The sequence below is a fragment of the Elgaria multicarinata genome, chromosome 1 (assembly GCF_023053635.1).
Source record: "Elgaria multicarinata webbii isolate HBS135686 ecotype San Diego chromosome 1, rElgMul1.1.pri, whole genome shotgun sequence".
NCBI classification, from domain to species: Eukaryota; Metazoa; Chordata; class Lepidosauria; order Squamata; family Anguidae; genus Elgaria; species Elgaria multicarinata.
Window position 1 is genome coordinate 128,899,293 of NC_086171.1, and position 20,287 is coordinate 128,919,579.

The 20,287-nt window shown below is 41.3% G+C and overlaps 1 protein-coding gene across 2 annotated transcripts; it reads right to left on the reverse strand.

Moving 5' to 3' along the window:
• Nucleotides 1-3,450: 3,450 nt before the first annotated feature.
• On the reverse strand, nucleotides 3,451-19,914 carry LMO4 (LIM domain only 4). Of its 2 annotated transcripts, none has more exons than XM_063136624.1 (5): nucleotides 19,234-19,910; nucleotides 16,462-16,700; nucleotides 9,422-9,518; nucleotides 8,956-9,111; nucleotides 3,451-4,213 (listed from the first exon to the last, which is right to left on the reverse strand). In XM_063136624.1, exons 2-5 carry the CDS (start codon nucleotides 16,695-16,697, stop codon nucleotides 4,205-4,207), a joined length of 498 nt encoding a protein of 165 aa, XP_062992694.1. In that variant the 5' UTR covers nucleotides 16,698-16,700; nucleotides 19,234-19,910; the 3' UTR covers nucleotides 3,451-4,204. The 2 variants fall into 2 exon arrangements, with proteins under 2 accessions (XP_062992694.1, XP_062992686.1); XM_063136616.1 differs by lacking the exon at nucleotides 3,451-4,213 and adding an exon at nucleotides 5,635-5,772 and having other exon boundaries at nucleotides 19,234-19,914.
• Between the last annotated feature and the right edge of the window lie 373 nt (nucleotides 19,915-20,287).

Sequence of the window (20,287 nt, forward strand, 5' to 3'; positions counted from 1 at the left end):
GGAATGCTGCGAGTCCAAAACATCTGGAAATCTAATTCTGACAAGCCCTGCTATAGAAAGCATGGATTCTAGAGCTCTATTATAGCCAGCACCCAGAGAGAAGAGCAAATATGAAGTGCTTCCGCCCCACCCCACGCCACCCCTATACTGCAGATTTTAAGATGTGAGGGGAAAGATATCCAAATAGTTTCTCACATAATGGCAAGTCTTTCTAGCCATCTTTTTCTCTCACTCACCATTAGAACCTGTTTTTATTGTTTGATATGCCTCCAGTTTCAAGAATGTTTTACCCAGGGCAAGAATACTAGTTAAATATGTTCCATTGTATATTCATAGCTCCATCAGTCCTCCTCCAATTTAGCACATCAAAGCAAAAGCTTCATCACTTGCATGTGGATTATGCTAACATGAGTGACATTTGTAATCTTATAGGTCTGCAACTTAAGAAATGCTTTTAAGCTTGCTATTAAATAGGTAGCTGTGCTTTAAGAACCAGTCATATAATAGTTTATTTAAAGTCTTTAATGAACTTCAGCCTCTTCATCGCTAAATGCCACACTATATTACTTACTGAAAATTATTAGCCATCATCTTAGTACTTCTAGGTTATATTAGACAACTGTAAACCTGGCACGTACAGCTTTAGCAGCACCAGGATGAGCGCTTATATACGGAAAGAATGAATTTTAAAAGGATCTCTACAACAGTGCTAATACAGGAGCTTTATATTCCTATGTCTCAGAAGATCTCCTCAAAGGAATTCATACAGTATAATTCACAGAACTCTACTGCTGGCTCAAATATTTTAGGTGAACATAAGAGTTCATCTTCGGAACCATCTAAATTGGTTTATCTTCTATTGGTCGGTCTCTGCATTTTAACTATACGGGAACTTTTTTAAAAACAACAACACAGTTCTTGTTTAGTAATAAAAAACAACCCACACTTCATATGTATGTAACATAGCAAGTTGCTTATGAATTTGTGTTCGCTTGAGCTTGAAAATAGTCAATTTGCAGTACATGAAGGAGCCACAAGATTACATTCAAACCCCCTTCAACATTTTCTCACTGGCCTCCAACTGAGACAAAATTGTTACCTCTCAATGAGGCTAACCAGGGTTGGAAACTGCAGTTTTCCCTATTTAGATGTATTGGCAAATTAGGTGTGCCACAAAATGAGAAGTCAGTTAAGTGTGCAACAGGACAAGAAAGGGCTCCCAAGTCTCGACCATGGGGCACCAAATCAGGCTTTGTTATTACAACTGAACCAACACAATGGATCAACTGGCACTTCAGGAAATGCATGCACTACTTAAAATTATACATTTTAATTTTGATTAAAAGTTCTGTAGTAAATTTTAAGAATTTACTAAAGCCAAACGTTTTCCCCCACTTTTATTTTTTTGCACATTGGGACCTGAAACATATACTCCTTTCCTTAGCAAGCAGCAAAATAGCTAGATGTTTTCCAATAAAGCATTTAAGACACAAAATTTCAATTCTCTTCCTTGACTTGCAAGGATTATCATCATACAATAGCACCTCACATGCAAGATTGAGATCAGACACCACCACCACCAGATCCTTCATCAGACCAGGAAGTTACTCATGCATTGTAGTTCCATCAGGAAACCCAGCTTACTCTTGAACTACTCTCTGCTGTGGGGATGTCAAAACCCAGAACTGTGAACATTACACCCCTATTCAGACTTTCAGCCAATATTCAGATCTATCAGAGTTATTTCCATAATGAAAATGGGTTGGATCCAGATTTAGGCATGTGCTCCTAGGCTGGTGGAAGTGGACACTCTTCCACACAGCGGCCCCTCCAGCCCCCTGAAAATGCTACACAGGTTAGGTGACCCTGCTAAATGGGGTGAGCTGTAATGCGGGGGCGGGGGGTGCCCAAAAATCAAGCAGAGGCAGCTCCCTTTCTTCAACAGAAAGGCAGAACCTGGATTCAACCCAAGGTCTTCCATGTTTGCTAACCTATCCTCTTAGAGAAATTCTCATATGTAGTAGCTGTCTTAATGTTCTGGGAGGAAGTGGTTTCCATATTAAATTGGATAATTTTGAAGCCCCTTTATTACAAACAGGTCAAGATGCACCTTATGGTCACAACAGGCATTCAGTTTAGCCTTCTCTATTGCAGCAAGCACACATTTCAGAGGTGCTGCTTTTAAAAGAAAACACCTCCCCCTCTATTAAAATCAGTAGTTCCACAGTGACATTTAGGGGAAACATTTACAGGGTTGCAAGTGACACCTCTTGAGGGATGGCCCAAAGTCCACTCTGATCCCAACACTACTTACTAATGCCCAGGATGGTTTTGCTCTACCACAACTTACGTACTTCAATTGTAGTACCTTCACTTCTGTGGAAATATGTTGATGCAAGCCTATCCTAATTTGAGAAACTTCCTAATTCATAAATAATGGCACCAGCTATAACATTTTTCTTTAGAGCATTAGGTATTTCCAACTTCTATGACTTACTGTCCAAAATGTGCAGGCAGGATTATAGTTCTATAATGAGCATTGTTTGCGGTACACTTGCCTTGGAACTTGTACAGCATGCTGTGGTCTTGGATATTTTCCCACCTCTACATATATTGGCCTAGCTCACATATAAGCTAGAGTATGGATTGTTGTTGAGTTGTGGGTTGTCATTACATGCAAACCCTGCACTATGATTTAACTATGGGTTGATGACTATGAACAAACCATGGGTTCTCTTCTTGGTTTCAATAACAACCCATACTCACCCAGTACTCTGGGTTGTCATTGTGTGTGAACCAGGTCATTGTGTTGTGTGTCAGATTAACTAGGTAAGACACTTCTAAGAATAGTGCTACTTCACACTATTCTCAAATGGCAGTGCAGGCAGGCAGAGACTTAGATCAGAAACAAAGGACACAAGGAATTGATTGCCCCCTCCCAAACACACCAGCTAGTGACACAGAAAGATTTAAAGTGAAGCAAAAATTCTGCCTCAACCTGCTTTGCTGTGCTGTAAAGTGAAGTTTAAAACAAGTCTTCAAATCCATAATAGTTTTAGCTTGACAAGTCAGAGGCTACGCCAAATCCTGGATGTGGCCTTGAAATCACACAGGACTGATAGTACACAGCAAGGCAGTAGCAGAAGGAAACAGAAACACACATACATTTCCTGTTGTTAACAAAGTTTAGATGACAGCTGAAGAGAGCACAAAATTAGTCACAATGCCAGTTTAACTAATGAAATGCTGTTATCCAAATAAATATTTGTACCTCTACCAAAAGTGACCTATTATGTACAGTTCAATGCATTCCTTCTTGCTATAGAGCTGTTAAAAATCAGGAAAGCAAGTTTTAAAGTTAAAAGTGGCTTAAAGTGTTGGCTATGTAAGATTTCATTGCTTTTCAAAACTTTGCCACATTGCACTGAAGTCCAAACTCAATTAAAGATATTTTCATTTTAAGTTTTTATTATTTAAATACACCATACTAGAGCAAATGTCTCTGAAAGTATCACAAATAAAAGTTTTTTTTTCTTCTTCATTCAGCAAATTAGGAGTAGGTGAAAATTTCTACACAGCAGCTGCTATGAGCTTGATTTTTTTTCTTTTTTCTTTTGTGTCATGGGAAGTAGCAACATTAGGACAAAACACACTTACATGCATACATACATTGTATTTTACAGAGATACAATAAAAGTATTTGTGATAGAATATCACAAGAGCCCCATCTTTCCTTTAGCTCATGTTGGAGTTTTGAAACACATTTCCTTACAACACTTAAATATACAAAGAGCAAAGAGAATGTTGTTAAGGTAAAACACAGGGTACAAAGTCTGGCCAGTGCCCTGCTAATTGTTAATGAGGGTAGAAAGCAGACTTGAAAGCTTATTTTAATTAGCTTCATTAGTCATTTCCCCCACCCCTCCCAACCCAAAGTTGTTCTCTTCTGGTGGATTTTTTTTAATTTTCATTTTCTCTACAGTCTCCCATTAGCCCAGATTCATGGAGTCCTTAATGTTCGTTTGCAGTCATTTTAATACACCAATAAATGTGGGAAGGGCAACCAAGAGTAAAGAAGGTGCAATGGCATGGAGCTGGCATTGATGCTAGCTACAAAGGTGAGTTGTCTACTGGAGACATGGGATCCATCTGTGATGAACAAAGTCTGAGATGAAGGCACGCATTCTGCAGTACTCTGACCTTTTTAGCAGACCTGCAAGAAATAAAAATGGGCATCTTAGCTAAAATGCTTTATTTGAGCCAAACGTGACTGCTTTTGCCTTTTCCTTATTCACTTATTTTATTAAATTAATTTCCAACTGTGACTCAATTAAAGGTTTTCTGCAATACTCATCCAAGTCCCCAAAGAGTTCAAATGGAAAACCAAAAATATTTTCTGGAATTTTGACAGCAAGATAACTCACAATAGGAAAAATAAAAGCTTCTGGTGGGGAATCCTACAGTGAACTTTTACTTTTAGAAAAGATGCATTTCCCTTGGACTGGGATGAAATGACACGCCTTGCCTTTGAAGCACCAAGTAAAGTGATCTTCTAAATTATGAAAAATTCTGTCTAAAGCAAATAAGATACCCTCCCCTAGGCAACGCTAGTGAACATGCTGCATCGCACAAAAGCTAAATATAGACATTTTGGAATATTTTCCTCCCATTTAAGATTCCTCATCTGCTATGTTAGTTAATGTTACATAAACTCTGTAATATATGAAGTCAAACATGTGCCTCCACAGTGATGTGTTAATGAATTGTGATAATTAAAAATGCCTAGCTCGACAGAAACCTAACTTCCACAGATAAAGTAGAAACGATCGACAGTTTTCAAATGCAATCTGTTTGCAATTACCAAAATGAAATAATATATTAGATTTTTATGGTTTTTAAATGACATTTTGAGCTTCCTAGGAAGTTTTTTTTTTTACCCTTTCCCTAAGTTACTAAAAGCCTGAGGTCTATTAGTAACTGCAACCCCCCACTTTCAAGCTAATTAAAGTGGTGGAAGCTTGGAGGTTTAATTCCCCAGAGCTGATGCTCAGTGTGAGAAAGGTAATTTGTCTGTCCAGAACAAAGATTAGGGAGCAGCCAGCAAGCATATTTAATAAATGAGCATCAAGTGTCCTCTACTATGGACACAGACAATACCAATTATGTAAGTACAAGGGAATTGTTGAGCGATATGTAAACTAGAAGATTGTCTGCAAGAGACAGAATAGCAAAACGTAATCTAACTCATGCTTTATTTACAAGTATAAGAGCGGGAGCCAAGTGAATGCTCTGATCACCACCAATGAAAGGAAAACTTATACCTTGTAAAAAAAGGGTGGGGAGTAGGAAAAGAGAGCTGGGATCAAGTATATCCTCACAACAAAAGAACACTGTGAGCTTTAGAGAAAGTTCCTCAGCTGCAAAGTGACAAAAAATCTGCACAAGGCAGCATAGGCCTCCATCAAGTCTCCACCTTACGCCCCAGTGTTGTTGTTTTCTATTCTAATGTCCAGTCAGTGGTGACTGTCATCTTGCTTATAATTAGGACACCATTTAAGAAGCAGTTCCTCTCCCAAACTTCTTGGGAAGCAGTTCTGAAAAGCAGCTTAATGTTTTGGTATGTAAAGCCGGCACACAGCTGTTTGTCACAGGATGAATAGACAAAACAGTGGGTCAGGCAAGCCACTTCCCCAGAAACAACTATTACTCACCCGGGGCAAGTGGCTAATTGCAAGGCTGAAAATCTTCAGTGCACAGCCTAAGGACCAATATCTGTTGCAGAAAAAACAACAGATGCTCCTTAGAGATATGCAGCTTTAGTACATTTTCTGAAAATGGGAATATCCACAATACAGTACGGATTTTCTATCTTCTGGAATAAAAGACACTTATTAAATCCACCACTTGCCCAATATCGCCTTCCATATTGCAACTATACTGTCTAGGAGCAGAGTAAACTAATCAGATCCAAATCCATTAATCAAATTCTCAAGACTGCTTAGCTAGATCGTTAATATCCTATAAAAAGGGATGATGTAGCACACAATTTGGCCTATTAGTTTTTAGGGATAAGATACTGGGAATACTAGTGGGATGGGTTTAGGGATTTCCTCCACATTCATTAAAACAGCACCAGTGTTTGGGTTCAGATGATCACAGGAGCAAAAGAAGCCATTGTGGCTTCTTCCCCAGCACATGCAACTGTACCTGTGCTGCAGTGCGGGTTGTTGTGTCATCTGAATCTGGTATGCGGTGCACCTACCCTACAATCCACAATTTGCAGTAGAGGTTGTAGCATGGGTACGAAGCCACCCCCTGCCACACTGCATTTGGATGACACGGCAACCCACGCAGCAGCACAGGTAATAATGCAAATTTCGGTCTCATGTACGACACATGCGGGGGAGAGAAGCCATGATAACTTTTTACTTCTGTGATTGTCCTGTGTTGGGTACTGTATTTAGCTCAGAACAGAAGCAATCGTTACAATGTTTACAAAATCAACTGAAACCAAGGCGAAAAGAAGAGGGTACTGGCTGAGAATGATACTAATCATGTTGCATGAATTCAGTCAACAGCCTCATCTGTCAATGGCTTTCTGTGCCATCAACGTAATAAGCCTATGGCTTGACGCTTTCCTCCGAGTAATGCATAGATTAATAGCCCCAAAATATGCAGCACCAAAGAAAGCCCAAACCACTTCCAAGTCAATGGAATCCTATTAAACTACAGCCATGACAATTGGGCTTAACTCCCAGCGCTACTCTACACTCACTCAACCCCATTTGTGAAAGTGACAAACCACTTTCTAGGATAGATGTGGGCAAACTTCATGCCTGCAGAATCTGCTTTGTTGTTGTTTTTACTAGAACTCTAAGATCCATCAATCAGAGCATAAGAATTAAATTCTGAGGTCAAATATTTGTTTTGCTTATCAGAACTATATGGGGTTTGCTGTTCTTTCACACAAAAATCTACTCCCATTTACCCCAGTTTTCTTCATTTCAGCAATACAATTTAGGGTGGGGAAAGGAGTCATTTTGCTGCTGCTACTGTTAAACTGCTGACCTACTGCAAATCACTCAGAAACTTAGCTTCTGCCCACCCTGGTACTACGCTGTAACTGGCATTACCTATTAAGAATGTCACTTTGCTGCCATCTCTATTTTTTTCAACACCTCTTTAGCTGTCTTTTAATGCAATGTAGCAATGCAGTTAATCGCCAAAGAAGAAATAAGAAACTGTTCTTATTGAACTCTTTCTGCACATTGAGTTACATGTAGGCTTAATGCAGCTTTGCAACTACAGCATACCCACTTCTGTTTCACCCTCGTCCTCCTCCTCCTCTCTCTCTCCAGTACTAACCAACATTACTATACTTCCGCTGAAACACAGCAAGGCATGTATCAAAAGAAGTCACCGCCAAGCTTATTAAAATTTAACACACACATACACTACAAATGGATAAATTCAAAATGTTGAACTACCATACCAGAGAAAATGCAAAATATCTTGTTCTAAATTGAGTTATTTACTTGCAGAGCCAGCAAACACCAGCCCTATAAGAATTTTTTTATTATTCTTATTGCAAAACAGTGTTTAGAAGACAATGTCTTCCTAAACTCACTTACTTGGGAATAAGCCCCATTAAACTTAAACTTACTTCCAAACAACATGCATAGGAGCTCTTAACTATATCTGCGCTGCTTAACACCACAATGTGCTTGATCACTAATAAATAGGTAGCAACTTTCAACAACATCCTTAATTGAAGCAAGGCATCACATAAATTCATGTGTTCCAGAACATATTTCCCCTCTAAAGAGAGGCCACCTTTATTTTATTTTTTTTGATGCTGCAGAAGCTACCCAAGGATATTTTTTTTAAAAAAAAATTTTTTTAGCTTTTATCTTCAAAATTCCTACTAGCGGATAAATGTTATTTTTTGCTATCCTTAGAACAGACATTAATGAAGTTCCTATTGTAAATCCATAAAGAATTACCAAGTGAAGTGTGCACTTTGTTTCAATGCAATAACTCAGTGCTGTGTGATTGCCTGGGTTAATGATGAAAAAGTCAAATATACTATCAGAGCTGATGGAAAAATCCATCACCAATTTGAAATTAAAATTCATCTGTGGTCAATAAGATTTAATATCCATGCAAGTGGCGCTGTAAAGAGTAAATGAATCAATGTCATCAATACATAATCAGTATGAAATATGATGCGAATAAAATTATGTGTAAGACTTGTGCATTCAGTGTTTTCTGGATCAGTGTGGAATGAACAGTCCCTTAACTGAAGGTTGACAGTAATTATTATAAATTAGGCATAGCAGTTATCAAAATGCACTCACTTGCATAGCTATGGGACTTATTAAGAAGATTAAAATAGATCTAAAAACTGTCCAGTTCAGCAGAGGTGCAAGACAACTGTTGATCAGAACTGTTTTCTACTCTGCTTGTGAGAACAAACTATATTATAATTTAGCACCCAAATCTAAGACATGAAACACACATGATCATATGGAGCCAACCAGAAGTGAAAGCGATTTTTCGTTAAATCCAGCCAACTCAAACTGGTGAACCCAATAAAAGTAACTACTTTTCTAATGATACTGCAATGATTCCACAAATCACTATCATACAGTAAGCTTATTTGAATCCAGGATGATACACTTATGCATATGAGATTAATCAGAGAGCAGTTTGCATCCACAATAGACTGTCTGACATAACAATTCTGGCAGACAAACTATTTCTACCCCTCAATACATAGACCAAATTGAACTAGAGTCACTTCACAACTCAAAACACCTCCATGTTTAGTGCTGCATCCTGTTAACTATGTTCAGTCACATAAAACTGTTTGAAAAGATATCCAGTATTAGGTTGAAAAGAAATTAATCTCGATTTAGCTCTAATAAGGCCTATTAGCAATTGTTCGGTATTCACCTTCTGGTCTGGCAGTAGTGGATTGCTCTGAAGTGAATTCAAATGGCCATTGATGAGAGCTGTAGGTCTATCATGTTCACAGAATAAACTGCCATTGATGTAGTGAAACCTGTCTCCGGGGACCAGGCGGTTCCGGCAGGTAGAGCACGTAAAACACTGAAATGGGTGAACAAAAACAAGAGTTAAATTTTGGAGTTGAAATGCCAAAAAAGCATTATACATTTGAACAACAGAAAAACGGATACACAGATTTGCATCCAAATACAGAATGCTGCACCTGTTGGAATTCAGCGGTGTTTTCAGTCACACAGCACCGCGAGTTACTAGGCTGACATATGCAATGGAGAAAATCTTTTCATTTAGGACTATGCCTGTTTTTTTGTTCGGAGCAGATGCCAATTTTATTCTAATACAATATAGAAACAGCAATGGGGTGGGGGGAGATCAGAAAGACAGCTTTTCCTACCTTAAGATGATAGACATTCCCTTGTGCCCTCATAACCAGCTCACTGGCAGGAATTGACTGCCCACAAGCACTGCAAGCGCCGCTATTCCCAAATAACCTGAAAACAAAAAGTTGATGATTGTGATTTTTCCCCCATGTGAAATACTTGTGAACAAAGAAGCCAGCACTGAAAACAGCCATTTCGACTTGTGAAAATCTCCTTTTGAAACGTGCTTAGAGACTTTGGGATGTGATCATTTAAAAGATGCAACTCAAGCCAAATAGTCATAGAAGCATCCCATGCCTCTCAAGACTTGGATGCACAAGAGCTAATAAAATATTGACTTGCATCTAGCAACACAAACCAATTCTCTACAACACTTTTTATCAGATTACGGGGTTTGTCATAAAAAAAAGGGACAGAATTCATGACTGGAGTTTAAATGCATTGTGTCCTTGAAATTATATGAAGAACTTTTTTGTACTTTAATCATATCTTGAGAGATGAGTCATCAAAAGGGTTAAGAGGATTTGATTGTATATCTAAGAAGACATCATGCTCAGTGTATTGAAACTCCAGTAAACCTCCATCAGGGCAGAGTTTCCATTAGAAACTCTCGGCTATCCAGGTTGATATATAATGTGTATGGGTTAACCTTTTCAATCATGGTGTCAACACTTTAGATTTGCCTCTGCTCATCTCTTTCATCCTAACCTTCTCTCTCTCTCTTGATAATGAAATGCTTGCTCCAACTTCCCTCTATCTGCTCCTGAGTCCACAATTTAGATTACTTCATCTCTGCTAGCAACAAACTGAATGAAATTTCGATTTGAGCAGAAAGTAATTTACCGGGATCTGGACCCATTTGTCATCATATCTCTCTGGGTGTTTGCTGTATCACTGCAGTTTTCCTATGCAATCAAATGAGACCACAACATCTGCCATTGGGGGGGGGGGGGGGGACGACAGAAGAGGAAAAGCAGAGGGGGGAAGGGGGGAAGAGGACTGTAGGAAAATATACACAATTCTTCTACTGCATTTAAAGGCACAACATATACTGTTGAGATATAATACTTTAATGAATATTGATCTCCCACTTTTACAGAATGTGTGTGTTAGAATTTTAAAAAGGCTTTCCCCCCTCATTGCATCCACAGCTATTTATAATGATGGACCCACAACTATCTCATAGTGGAAGAAGAATTTGAACGCGCTGGCAGGCTTACACCAATTCCCTACCCTACTGCATTAGGGGGGTAAAAGCATTGGAACATACAGAATTAAACCACTGGTGTCATAATAAAGATTAATTATTTGCATTGCCATTTTTGCCCAACAGTAAGTCATACAATTGAGCATGTGTATCAGTCTGGAGGATTCTACAGAAAATGCTGTAATCTGAATCTTTGCTGCATGCCTCTGTATCGAGGAAAAAGAAAAAAAAATAATTGCTTTGAGTTTTCCAGAATCAGTGCTTGCAGAGGGAGGCTTGTCATGTTCAAACTACTAATTTGCTGTCGCCACTTTATTGAAAATAGCCTGTAAGTTGTTATTAAATGTATCGACTGAACGACAGGGAGAGTAGTAAAACTGCCCCTTAAGATGGCTTTTAATAGGAAGCCTGAGAAACAAATTTTGCAGCAGCATCGATTTGAAGAGTTCAATCAAAACTCCATTTCAAAACTAATTAGTCTGAGATCCGCAACACACTGACACTTTCTTGTGAGTCAGAATGGGTACAAAGAGAAAGCTGAACTAATACACTGCCAAGACCTCCAGACTAAAAAGGACTGAACTATCTAGAAAACTGGATGGATGCTATTCTAGTATCTGCTCAATCATGAGGACCACTTCAAAGTATTTACAAGAACTATTGTGACTCCATCCAGAGTTTCACTATGTGTATTATTCTTCTACACACACACCATTATCATCAATGGGTCTTTAAGGAAGTCATTTAAAGAGGCAGCAGGCAAGGCTTCTTCGGATCTATTCATAGAACTGTGACCAAAGTGGCAACAAAAATTGCAACTGAAGGGTTTTAAGTGTGACAAAAGCTGCATGAATGCTCTCTTCCCAGAATGGTGTGTGTGCGCAGCACACCTTTAGAGGAGAAGTTAGGAAAACTTCATTTCACAGCCTCCTGTGGAAGAAGAAAGGATCTCAAATGCAAACCATTGAAAAAAAAATTGTTTAACCATTCTGATTTCACTGAACCTCTTCTCTTCATAAAGCATGCATGTATTATACAAGCTTCCAAAGTACATAAGGACATAAGAACTGTCATGCTGAATTAGACCAAAGTAGAGGGAGTAGTGCACGTGAAGTCAAACTTAAAGTGGATTTGAATCGTGGTTTCAGTCAACCCTAATCCAAAAAGCTACTTGCTCATCTACACTCTAGGTACACAAACACAGTCTCATTCTAGAACAACTTGGGTTTTTTTTAAAGCAAGTCTACAGCTGAACACTAATGGCCACCTGAATGAAGCCATTCACTAGGTTTCAGAGTTATGCCACTACTGAAGAAAGTGTTCAGACTTCATCCACTACTTATTTTAAAAAGCATAATTTGATTTTTCATCTCCACTAATGGCTTCCTTTTATTTTGTGACATGTTTAGCAGAAGCTTTTGTTTCACTAAAGAGAAACAAAAGCTACCCTCTTACTGTTAACTACCCTCTTACTGAAAAGTTGTTTTTACATGGGTTCTGTGAGAGAGGAAAGTTAATTAGCTAATCAGGGGGACTGTCCAGGACAGTATTTAATTTAAAAGGCTGGAGGCTTTAGGTGCTCAATTAAGTAGCTATCGGTCTCAGACTGGACTTTAATGGGCTCTTTTCTCTTTAACTCCAGCAATGGGGGAGAGATACCCCAGGTCAGGCTAATTAAAGCCAGGGGACTCTTTAATTGCGATGACAGAAGTGGTTTCAGTTTCCTTTCTTTGGGTCTTGGAGTCCAAGGAGGTTGTTAATATTTCAACATTTGGGCAACACAATCAATCACCAACATTGAAATGTTGCATATATGGATGAAAAGAAGGCTCTACATCTTGCAGCACGACGCAAAGCCACCTTAAAATTAATCTACCTTTCTTCTTCACCACATCCACACTGTCAGAACTTTAAGAAAAGGGGGTGGGGGAAGCATTGGTGATGAAGTGGGAACAAGAGGGGAAGGACAACTGAGCTTTTTAGCCTCACTGCTCAAAAAATTAATTTACTCAATCAGAATGCTTTTCAAACACACAATACACAGAGATGGATCACAGGAACTGTTACAGTATTGCAAAAACCAAAGTGCTCTCTGCATTGCTAGCCCCTGAATTCGTTGCATGTGCGAAGAGGGTGGCTATGAGGGGAGAGGGACAACATATCTGTACCTAAATGCATCCAAACATCAATGCCTATCCAAAGCTACTGATCCAGAAGCAAATGGTTTTCCAGCAGATTTCCAACACTGGATCCAAATTCTGCACCAGCTGTATCAGATGTAACAAAGGCTACATAGAAAATTATGCCTGGAGCCAAGTCCATTAAAGGTACTTCAGCATAACTACAGCCCAAGCACCTTAAAAGCACCAGAAGCTATTGATACTTAAAAGGGGGAGGAAGGCTGCTGTGCAAGTGCTGCATTAGAGAAGGGGGAAGAGGGGGGAAAAATCAGCCAAATTACGCTTGGTTAATTCAGAGTAACAGATCTGCCCCCAAGTGAATTGGAGGCCTTGAATTAATTCTGTTATGACAAATCAAGATAAACGTTCCCCCTAAATTGCATGCGATTTAATTAATTTTTGAGATCCTGGATTTTTTTTCCAAGCTAATAGTTCACATGCTCCTGTGCTGTCATTGTGCTTGAGTGGGCAGACTTCAAAGTGATATTAAATAACCAACTATTAGATTTACCTAGCACGTCCTATTGGAAAAATGCCATTTAATTACCTAGCCTGTTCAATTAAAGGGACAGCATTCCCTGAATATAGCAGCTTGCTGTTGATTACCAGAAAAATGAACTCGTTGCCTGGCGGCTCCCTTGCTTTCCTCCCCTCCTCAAATAGCTCATACTGCGGACAGCCACGTGAATGGCAATGAGCAGCAAGGAGAAAGGAGAGCATCTTTTGCCTGTCGGAATGGGGATCAAGTGCATGCCCTGGCATGTCAAACACAGCACCAGAAGCATTGGTTAGGAGGGCTGGACTCTATTCCACCCATGGTCTAGAGTATTTGATCTGAGCATTTATAAACAAGACCACCCATTCTCCCCCCCCCCCCCCCCCGCAACACCCTCTTTCCCCCCTAGTGGACTCCAGATGGGACGTAAGGATTACAGAATCATACTTAAATAGACATTTGTACAGAAAGGATTCTCAGGCACTAGCCCTTTAAGAAAAGCCTATTTTGCTCCCCTCCCCACCCTTTGCCAATTCTCTCTTGCTCTCTCCAAGGCCAATTTTGTTAATTAAATGTTTTGTTTGCGACACAGCTCTCATTCATTTCGGACACGTCATTCCAGGCAGATCTAAGCCAGGGACGAGATCTCATTAGATAAAACCTATCAGAACTAAGAGAAAATGGAGGAGACACTAATTAAAGCTCTTAATTGTGCAGATTCACTGCCACACTGCTGCTTTATCTGGAATCTCATGGCTGGGAGGGTTGCCCAACACCCTCCTGCCTTTAAAAAAAAAACCAAACCCCTCAGTTTGCTCAGGGTGCTATAGTTGTGAATTAAGGGGCCACAGAAAAAGTCAATGGACCTCTATCCCATTACACATACACTCAAACACACCCCTCAGCTGTCAGTGAAATCTGCAATAGTCTTTAGGCTGGGTAAAGCCACAGTTCAGAAACAGTTTTTCAGCCCGTTGGTTTAAAAAGAGAGGTCTGTGGTTCTTTAATAGGCTCAAAGCAGCCAGACCCTTTGACTTCAGAGGATGGAAGATCAATTCTCCTCTCAGTTGAATATTAAAAACATCCCATTCTAAGATTACCTTTGAAATTTCTATAAGAAGCCTGAAGAACTGATCAAGACTTTCCTACCCCATCCTCAATCAAAACCACATATATACACTTCAAAATGCTGATAGAATAGTAGAACCTTGTTTGTCAGAGGAGAACATTCAGATACATATTCCTGAAAGTCATCAAGGTCACACCTGGGAATACTTGGTGTTTATGCACTTGGAACAGTAGACCTTTACATCCCGCAGAAAGATAGGCTTCCAGAAGTGCACACCTGATATATTAAAGCATCTTGATCTCCATTTTATCCAGAAAGCTACTTCGTTCTATTGAAGAGTTAGGATGATGGAACAAAATCAGTCCAAATTCACCATCTGATAAAGCACCCTATTTATAATACCCTATACTGAAACTGTAATAAGTTCTAGACACACAAAAACCTGAGGCAGAGATTCCAATAAGCTGGCCTGAACTTGCCTTAGGGGTACAGTAGGCAACTTCTCTTTTTAATTAGTAGTGATCAGAAGAGGTTTGTTTGATGGTTTTAGTAGAGAGAGACAAAATCTGTACTGTTCATTGAATGTGAACAGTAGTGTCAATTTTTCCACTTCAAACAAACCTCTTTTTCTAACCGTTCTGCTCTATTTAATTAGAATTCTGTCTCGCTTATGCAGTTGCTTCGGACAGGGATCATGAACGCATCACTGTAAGCCTGCACATACTGATTTTTGAGCATTTACTTTAAAAATCCAGACACTTAGCAAAATTAATGCTACAATCCCTTAAAACCTTTCTATAGATATTTTGTTTTCTGTATTCTATTTAGTTGATTGAAGGTGCCAGCATTAAAAGAGGACAAAGGAAACATTATCAGAAAAAGTAAGAATCCCTTTGGTGTCATTCTTTCAATATAGGGATTCTTCCAAGATCAGTACAGGGTAACTGAAATTCAGCACAGTACTACATACAGCATAACACTTCTCGGGTGTCATATGCAAGTTCCATCAGAAAGATGCTTAAAACGTTTGAAGTGAGGGAACAAGGAAAAGATTTCAACACTAATTCGGTTTCTTTTCCCTTCCACAGACGGCGGTGTTTGCTTGTTTTTCAAATACGCTCTAAAAGTGTGAGGATCAAGACCATCCAGACAGCCCCCCATATGCCTTTACTTCACATTCTTTCTAAGCCAAAAAAAGTGGGAGGGGGCAGTTTAATTACTGGTTGCTGAACTAGAACACCTCCTCAAAGCATTCATGTGCATCAGTCTATCAAGTCATTTACTGAAATTAAATGTGTAATCCTTCAAAATGCCTCCTTTCAAAATGAGTTAAAAGGAGCTCCAGTTCATCTGAAAAGATCCAATGGGCACCTGACCTCTTAAATTCTTTCCATTAATTGCTCCAAAACTAGAGGGGGGGGGGTTAACACGTTTTTCTAATGCAAAATGGGGGAGATGAAGTTTTTTGATGCAATTAGAAATACTTAAGCATGTATCTATCCACACATATTTCTCCTTCTACACTGAAAGGTCAGCCCCACAACAGCATGACTGTTGGGTTGTGTACCTGCACATTTTGATGCCAAAGGCACCCGCAGCCCCTCCAACAGTTAATCAACTCTTTTCACAACAAATACAGAGAATGAATAATTCCATTCCCACTTAAAGGTGCTTAATACAAATAATCTAATAAATCAGATATTTAAAAGCTACCCATTACATTTTTTAGCCTTTCCGCCACAGCCCTACTTAGCTGTATACTTGTCATCCTCCCCCTGCTTTTAGAGTTCCAGATAGACACAATTTTAGCCCACCACCATAATCTTTTGTGCAACTGTTTTTGACCTGAGACTTCCCTTAGAAGTTCAGAAGCTGCTTAGAAGTTTTACTGACTCCTACCTGTCCTCGGACCACCTGCCCAGCTTTGCCATCCTAATTCAGGAAAAGAACTGCTCCAATAAATTAAGACTTCTGGTTTCCAGCTACCACCTTCTGGCCCACACTTTCCTCTGCTTCAAGAGAGGTATCTAGTTGTGTATTCATACATATACTCTTCAAAACCCAGCAAACCAGCCTACCTTCCCTCTGTGTGTGTCTCTCACCTGATGTAGTCGTTTCTGCACAGGATCATGCCGCTCTTAGTGTAGCAGGATGTGCCAATTTCTCCCAGCTGGGCCTGGCAGCAGGAGCACTTCAGACACCGGCTGTGCCAATAGCTATCCATGGCATAGAGCAAGAAGCGATCAGCAATCTTCCCCCCACAGCCTGCACATCTTTTCCATGAGAGGGAGCCACTGGTGACCGGGGGAGGCTGCGAGCTGCTGCCCGGGTTCACCATGGTCTGGTTGGGGAAAAAAGAAAAATGAGAAGAGAGGGTTAATTTTCAGGCCAGGAGCTCTTGCAACTTGTCTAACATAGCACTGCATTAGACAGACATGGCGAGGGGGGGGGGGAGAGAAAGATGGGGAGCAGCCACTTGTTTACTTTTCAGAGTCTTTGTTCTGGGATGATTAGCTGCCTCCCCTTCCAAGTTGGCCAGCAGTGCCCAATGACAGTTTTAGCCTGCAATACTCCTGTCAAACTTAGAGTGACCCCCGCTTTGTTTGCTGCCAGGAAAGTACACACACCTGGAGTCACACAGTCTACATGGCCCTCCCAGATATGTTGGAGCCCACAATATTTAAATGAGAAGGGCAGAAAGCAGCCAGAACCAAGCCACAAATGTCTGACCACAACTCTTGGGAAGCACAGCTGCCCGTTCGCAAGTTGGGGAACAGTTTAGAGGATTGTTTAGTTCTATTTTACAAGAGAGGCAAGTATAAACTCTAGAGAAAACCAAAAAGTCGTGAAACAGGTTTTTCAAGGTCTCTTTTTTTCATGCCATTGTTATCTACAAGGACCCAATCACAATTGTCCCTATTTATTCATTTATTTTAAAAGTTCAAACGAAGTGGGGCTCCCCTCCTAAGGACGCTTTACCGAATAATAATAGATCACTAGACTTTAAGAAGCCTGTTAACTTCCTATACAAACACAATCTACTTTTGTCTCACTAATCTGCCCTTGATCAGCAATTTAAATGCTAAACGCTTTGTTGCCCTAAAAAAAAGTTTTTGTGGTAATAGCAGAGAGGCACAGAACAATCAAGTATGCCCCACTCAGGAAACAGCTAGCATGGCTGTCTTTAAAAGTGCCGTTTAAAAAGAGAAAGGGAGAAACCCAGATATATTTGTCACTTTCAAATAAATGCTTTGTAAAAGCAGGGCAATTAGGAGATTATTAATGGAACCAATTCATAAAGCTTATTTCAAACCAGTTCATTTGCTTTGCCTCTGATTCAGAGTCCAAAAGAGTAGAGTTCCTTCAGTCAATTATACTATAAAAAGATCAAGTTATTTACTGCCAATTTAGCAGGGTGTTTTGCCTTTGTCCTTCATAAGCTGTATGTGCTCAACCGAAGGCATCTGGCCCATTCACTTTTCTGAAGAGAAAAGGCAAACTTTTCCTGCTACTTCCCCAACTTGGTTACAAGAACAGCTTCAGGTTCCTTAAAATAGGCCATTTTTAAAAAAACAAAACAGGATTTCCTTCAAAATAACTCCTGATCATATGGTTCAGTTGACCACACAATAAACCAGACTGCAAACTGCACCAATTAAGACTGTAACTAAAAACCCTGAGACTTGGGAAAGAGAACCACTCTAAAAGCCATTAGCATTGCATTTCTCTGAATGCATCATATACCTTTATGTAAATTGATTTCTGATGCATTTAACTCACGGAATGGCCTTTTGTTACCATTTCCAGCAATATGAATCTGCATTTCTTACTTTTGATTAAAAACAAACAGATTTCAAATCATATAAACCTACCTCAGATCTTTTCAAGATACCTCCCCACACACAAACCCACTGACTTACCCCCTTCTGTCTTTGTTGAAAGGTAAATATTATATATAAAGGAAACGTTACACTGACAGAAGCATCCAGTAACCCCATTAAGCTAAAGCTCTTAAGGACAAGCAATACCTTAATGCTGATTAAATCTAAAAGAGATGAATCAAGAGGACTGACCAGAAAGTGACTCCCTTGATAACTAAGGACGGGCCCTCATCAAGTTTCATTTGGAGTTGGGGGGGGGGAGCAAAGAAAGAGAAGGAAAGCTTTTAACTTAAATAGGCTTACTCTGGTAATTACACAGCCAAGCAATTTAGGTCCTGGAGCAGAGGCAATGAAACAGAAAGGAGAGCTGGCAGCTAGAGGCAACACACACACACACACCCCTCCTTCCTTTTAACAACGTCTCTGGTGATTTTAATGGAGACCAAGGGAGGGACAAGCATAGAGCTTGCAATTTGTAGTACAAAAAAAATGGATGCTTAATTCACGGCTTGGTTTTAATTAGGATGATTCATCAGATCTCCCCTGAACAAAAAGGAGGCACAGGGGAGAGAGGAAGAGAACAGCGAAAATACCTCACTTCAGAATACATACACTGCAGCCTGCCACGGTTTCAAAATAGTATTTACTACAAAGAAAAGTGGGTGATCGTGCCTCCTCTTCCTTGACTCGCAGGCAGAACCGGGCAAAGGAGAAGAGCAGCGCGGAGCAGGCAGCCTTTTGTACCGCTACGCTGCTGCGGGCGGCCGCGCCGCCGCTCGGCTCCCAGGAGTTGCAGGCAGCCCGACCCCCTCGTCGATCCGAGGCAACGGATCGTGTTTACTTCCAATTCCGGACCCACAGCGGAGGGGGAAAGCGAAGGAGGGGACAGGAGCGGCGGACAGGGAACATGCCAAAAGAGCAAGGGGACCCAGAAAGGCAAGAAGCCACCCACCACCACCACTCCAACACACACACACACACACACCGCCTTACCTGTTTCCCCTCTATGGTGCAAGAGGCCGTGGATAACGTGGCTGTGGCGTTTGGGGAGCTCTTGGGAGACGGGAAAGGTTTCCTTGCCGGAGAGAGACGGGTCTATGGGGTTTTAAAACAGCACCAAGAAAAAGACGCCAACGGGCTGCAGGCGAAGCGCCAGCCTCAGGAAATTACAAGCGCCCCAGCCAGGAGGAGGAGGACCGGGGTGGGGGTGGAGGGAGAGAAATGTCCGGGAAACGTCTGCGCTTCAGCCCTTCCTTCCTTCCTCGTCCTGCTGCTGCTGCTTCCCCTCGAGGGGAGCTGCAGAGCTCAGGCGCCGCCGCTGCTGGGCTGCGAAAAGCGAGCACGGCCGCCGCCGCCGCTGCAATCGCTGGGTTAAGTTTTGGCAGATGTGGCCGCACTTCGGAGCTCTCTCGCTCTCCCCCCCCGCCACCCCTCTTCCGCCGCCACCTCTTCCTCCTCCACCCTTGCGGAGCCCGGGCGGCTTCCAAAGGCTCCCGCTGCCAACCACCACAGTCCTGGGAAAGTCCTGAGCGGGGAGGAAAGCGAGCCGGGGGCGGCGGCGGCCGCAGCTTCTGCTTCTTCTTCCCCTCCTGCTGCTGCTGCTGCTGCTGCTGCTGCTGCTGCTGCGTCCTCAGAGCTCAGGCGGCGGCAGGAAGCGCAAGGAGGCCCCTCTCACTAGCGCCCTCGGTGCTTCTCTGCGTTGCTCTTCCCCATGTGTTACTGACAGAGCAAAATCCCAACGACTCCGCGGCTCGGCCCCTCGCGTCACAGCGCCTCGGCCAATGCGCCTGCAGTTTGTTCAGGCGGAATAATAAAACCTGCCAATCCCAAGGAAGACAAAGGAATTGAGCGAGGGAAAGAGGGAGGGGAGAAGAAGAGGCCGTCTCAGTCGAGGCAGGTCGGAAGCGAAGCCGCGTAGCCGCCGCCTAAGCTTGGGTGAATAAGGAGGAGGAGGCGGCCGTGGTTGGTGCCGCCCCGTCCGCTTCACTCAATTCCTCGTTGGGATTGGAGACCTTCGCCTGGCCCCAGTAATTGCAGCGCCAAAGGG

What these genes read in the sequence shown, in the direction of transcription:
- LMO4 (XM_063136616.1), bottom strand. Translation starts at nt 16,697, where the DNA reads ATGGTGAACCCGGGCAGCAGCTCGCAGCCTCCCCCGGTCACCAGTGGC. An exon ending in GGAATGTCTATCATCTTAAG is followed by an intron (nt 9,112 to 9,421) that starts GTAGGAAAAGCT and finishes CACCCATTTCAG; the next exon opens with TGTTTTACGTGCTCTACCTG. An exon ending in CACTACTGCCAGACCAGAAG is followed by an intron (nt 5,773 to 8,955) that starts GTGAATACCGAA and finishes TTTCTGCAACAG; the next exon opens with ATATTGGTCCTTAGGCTGTG.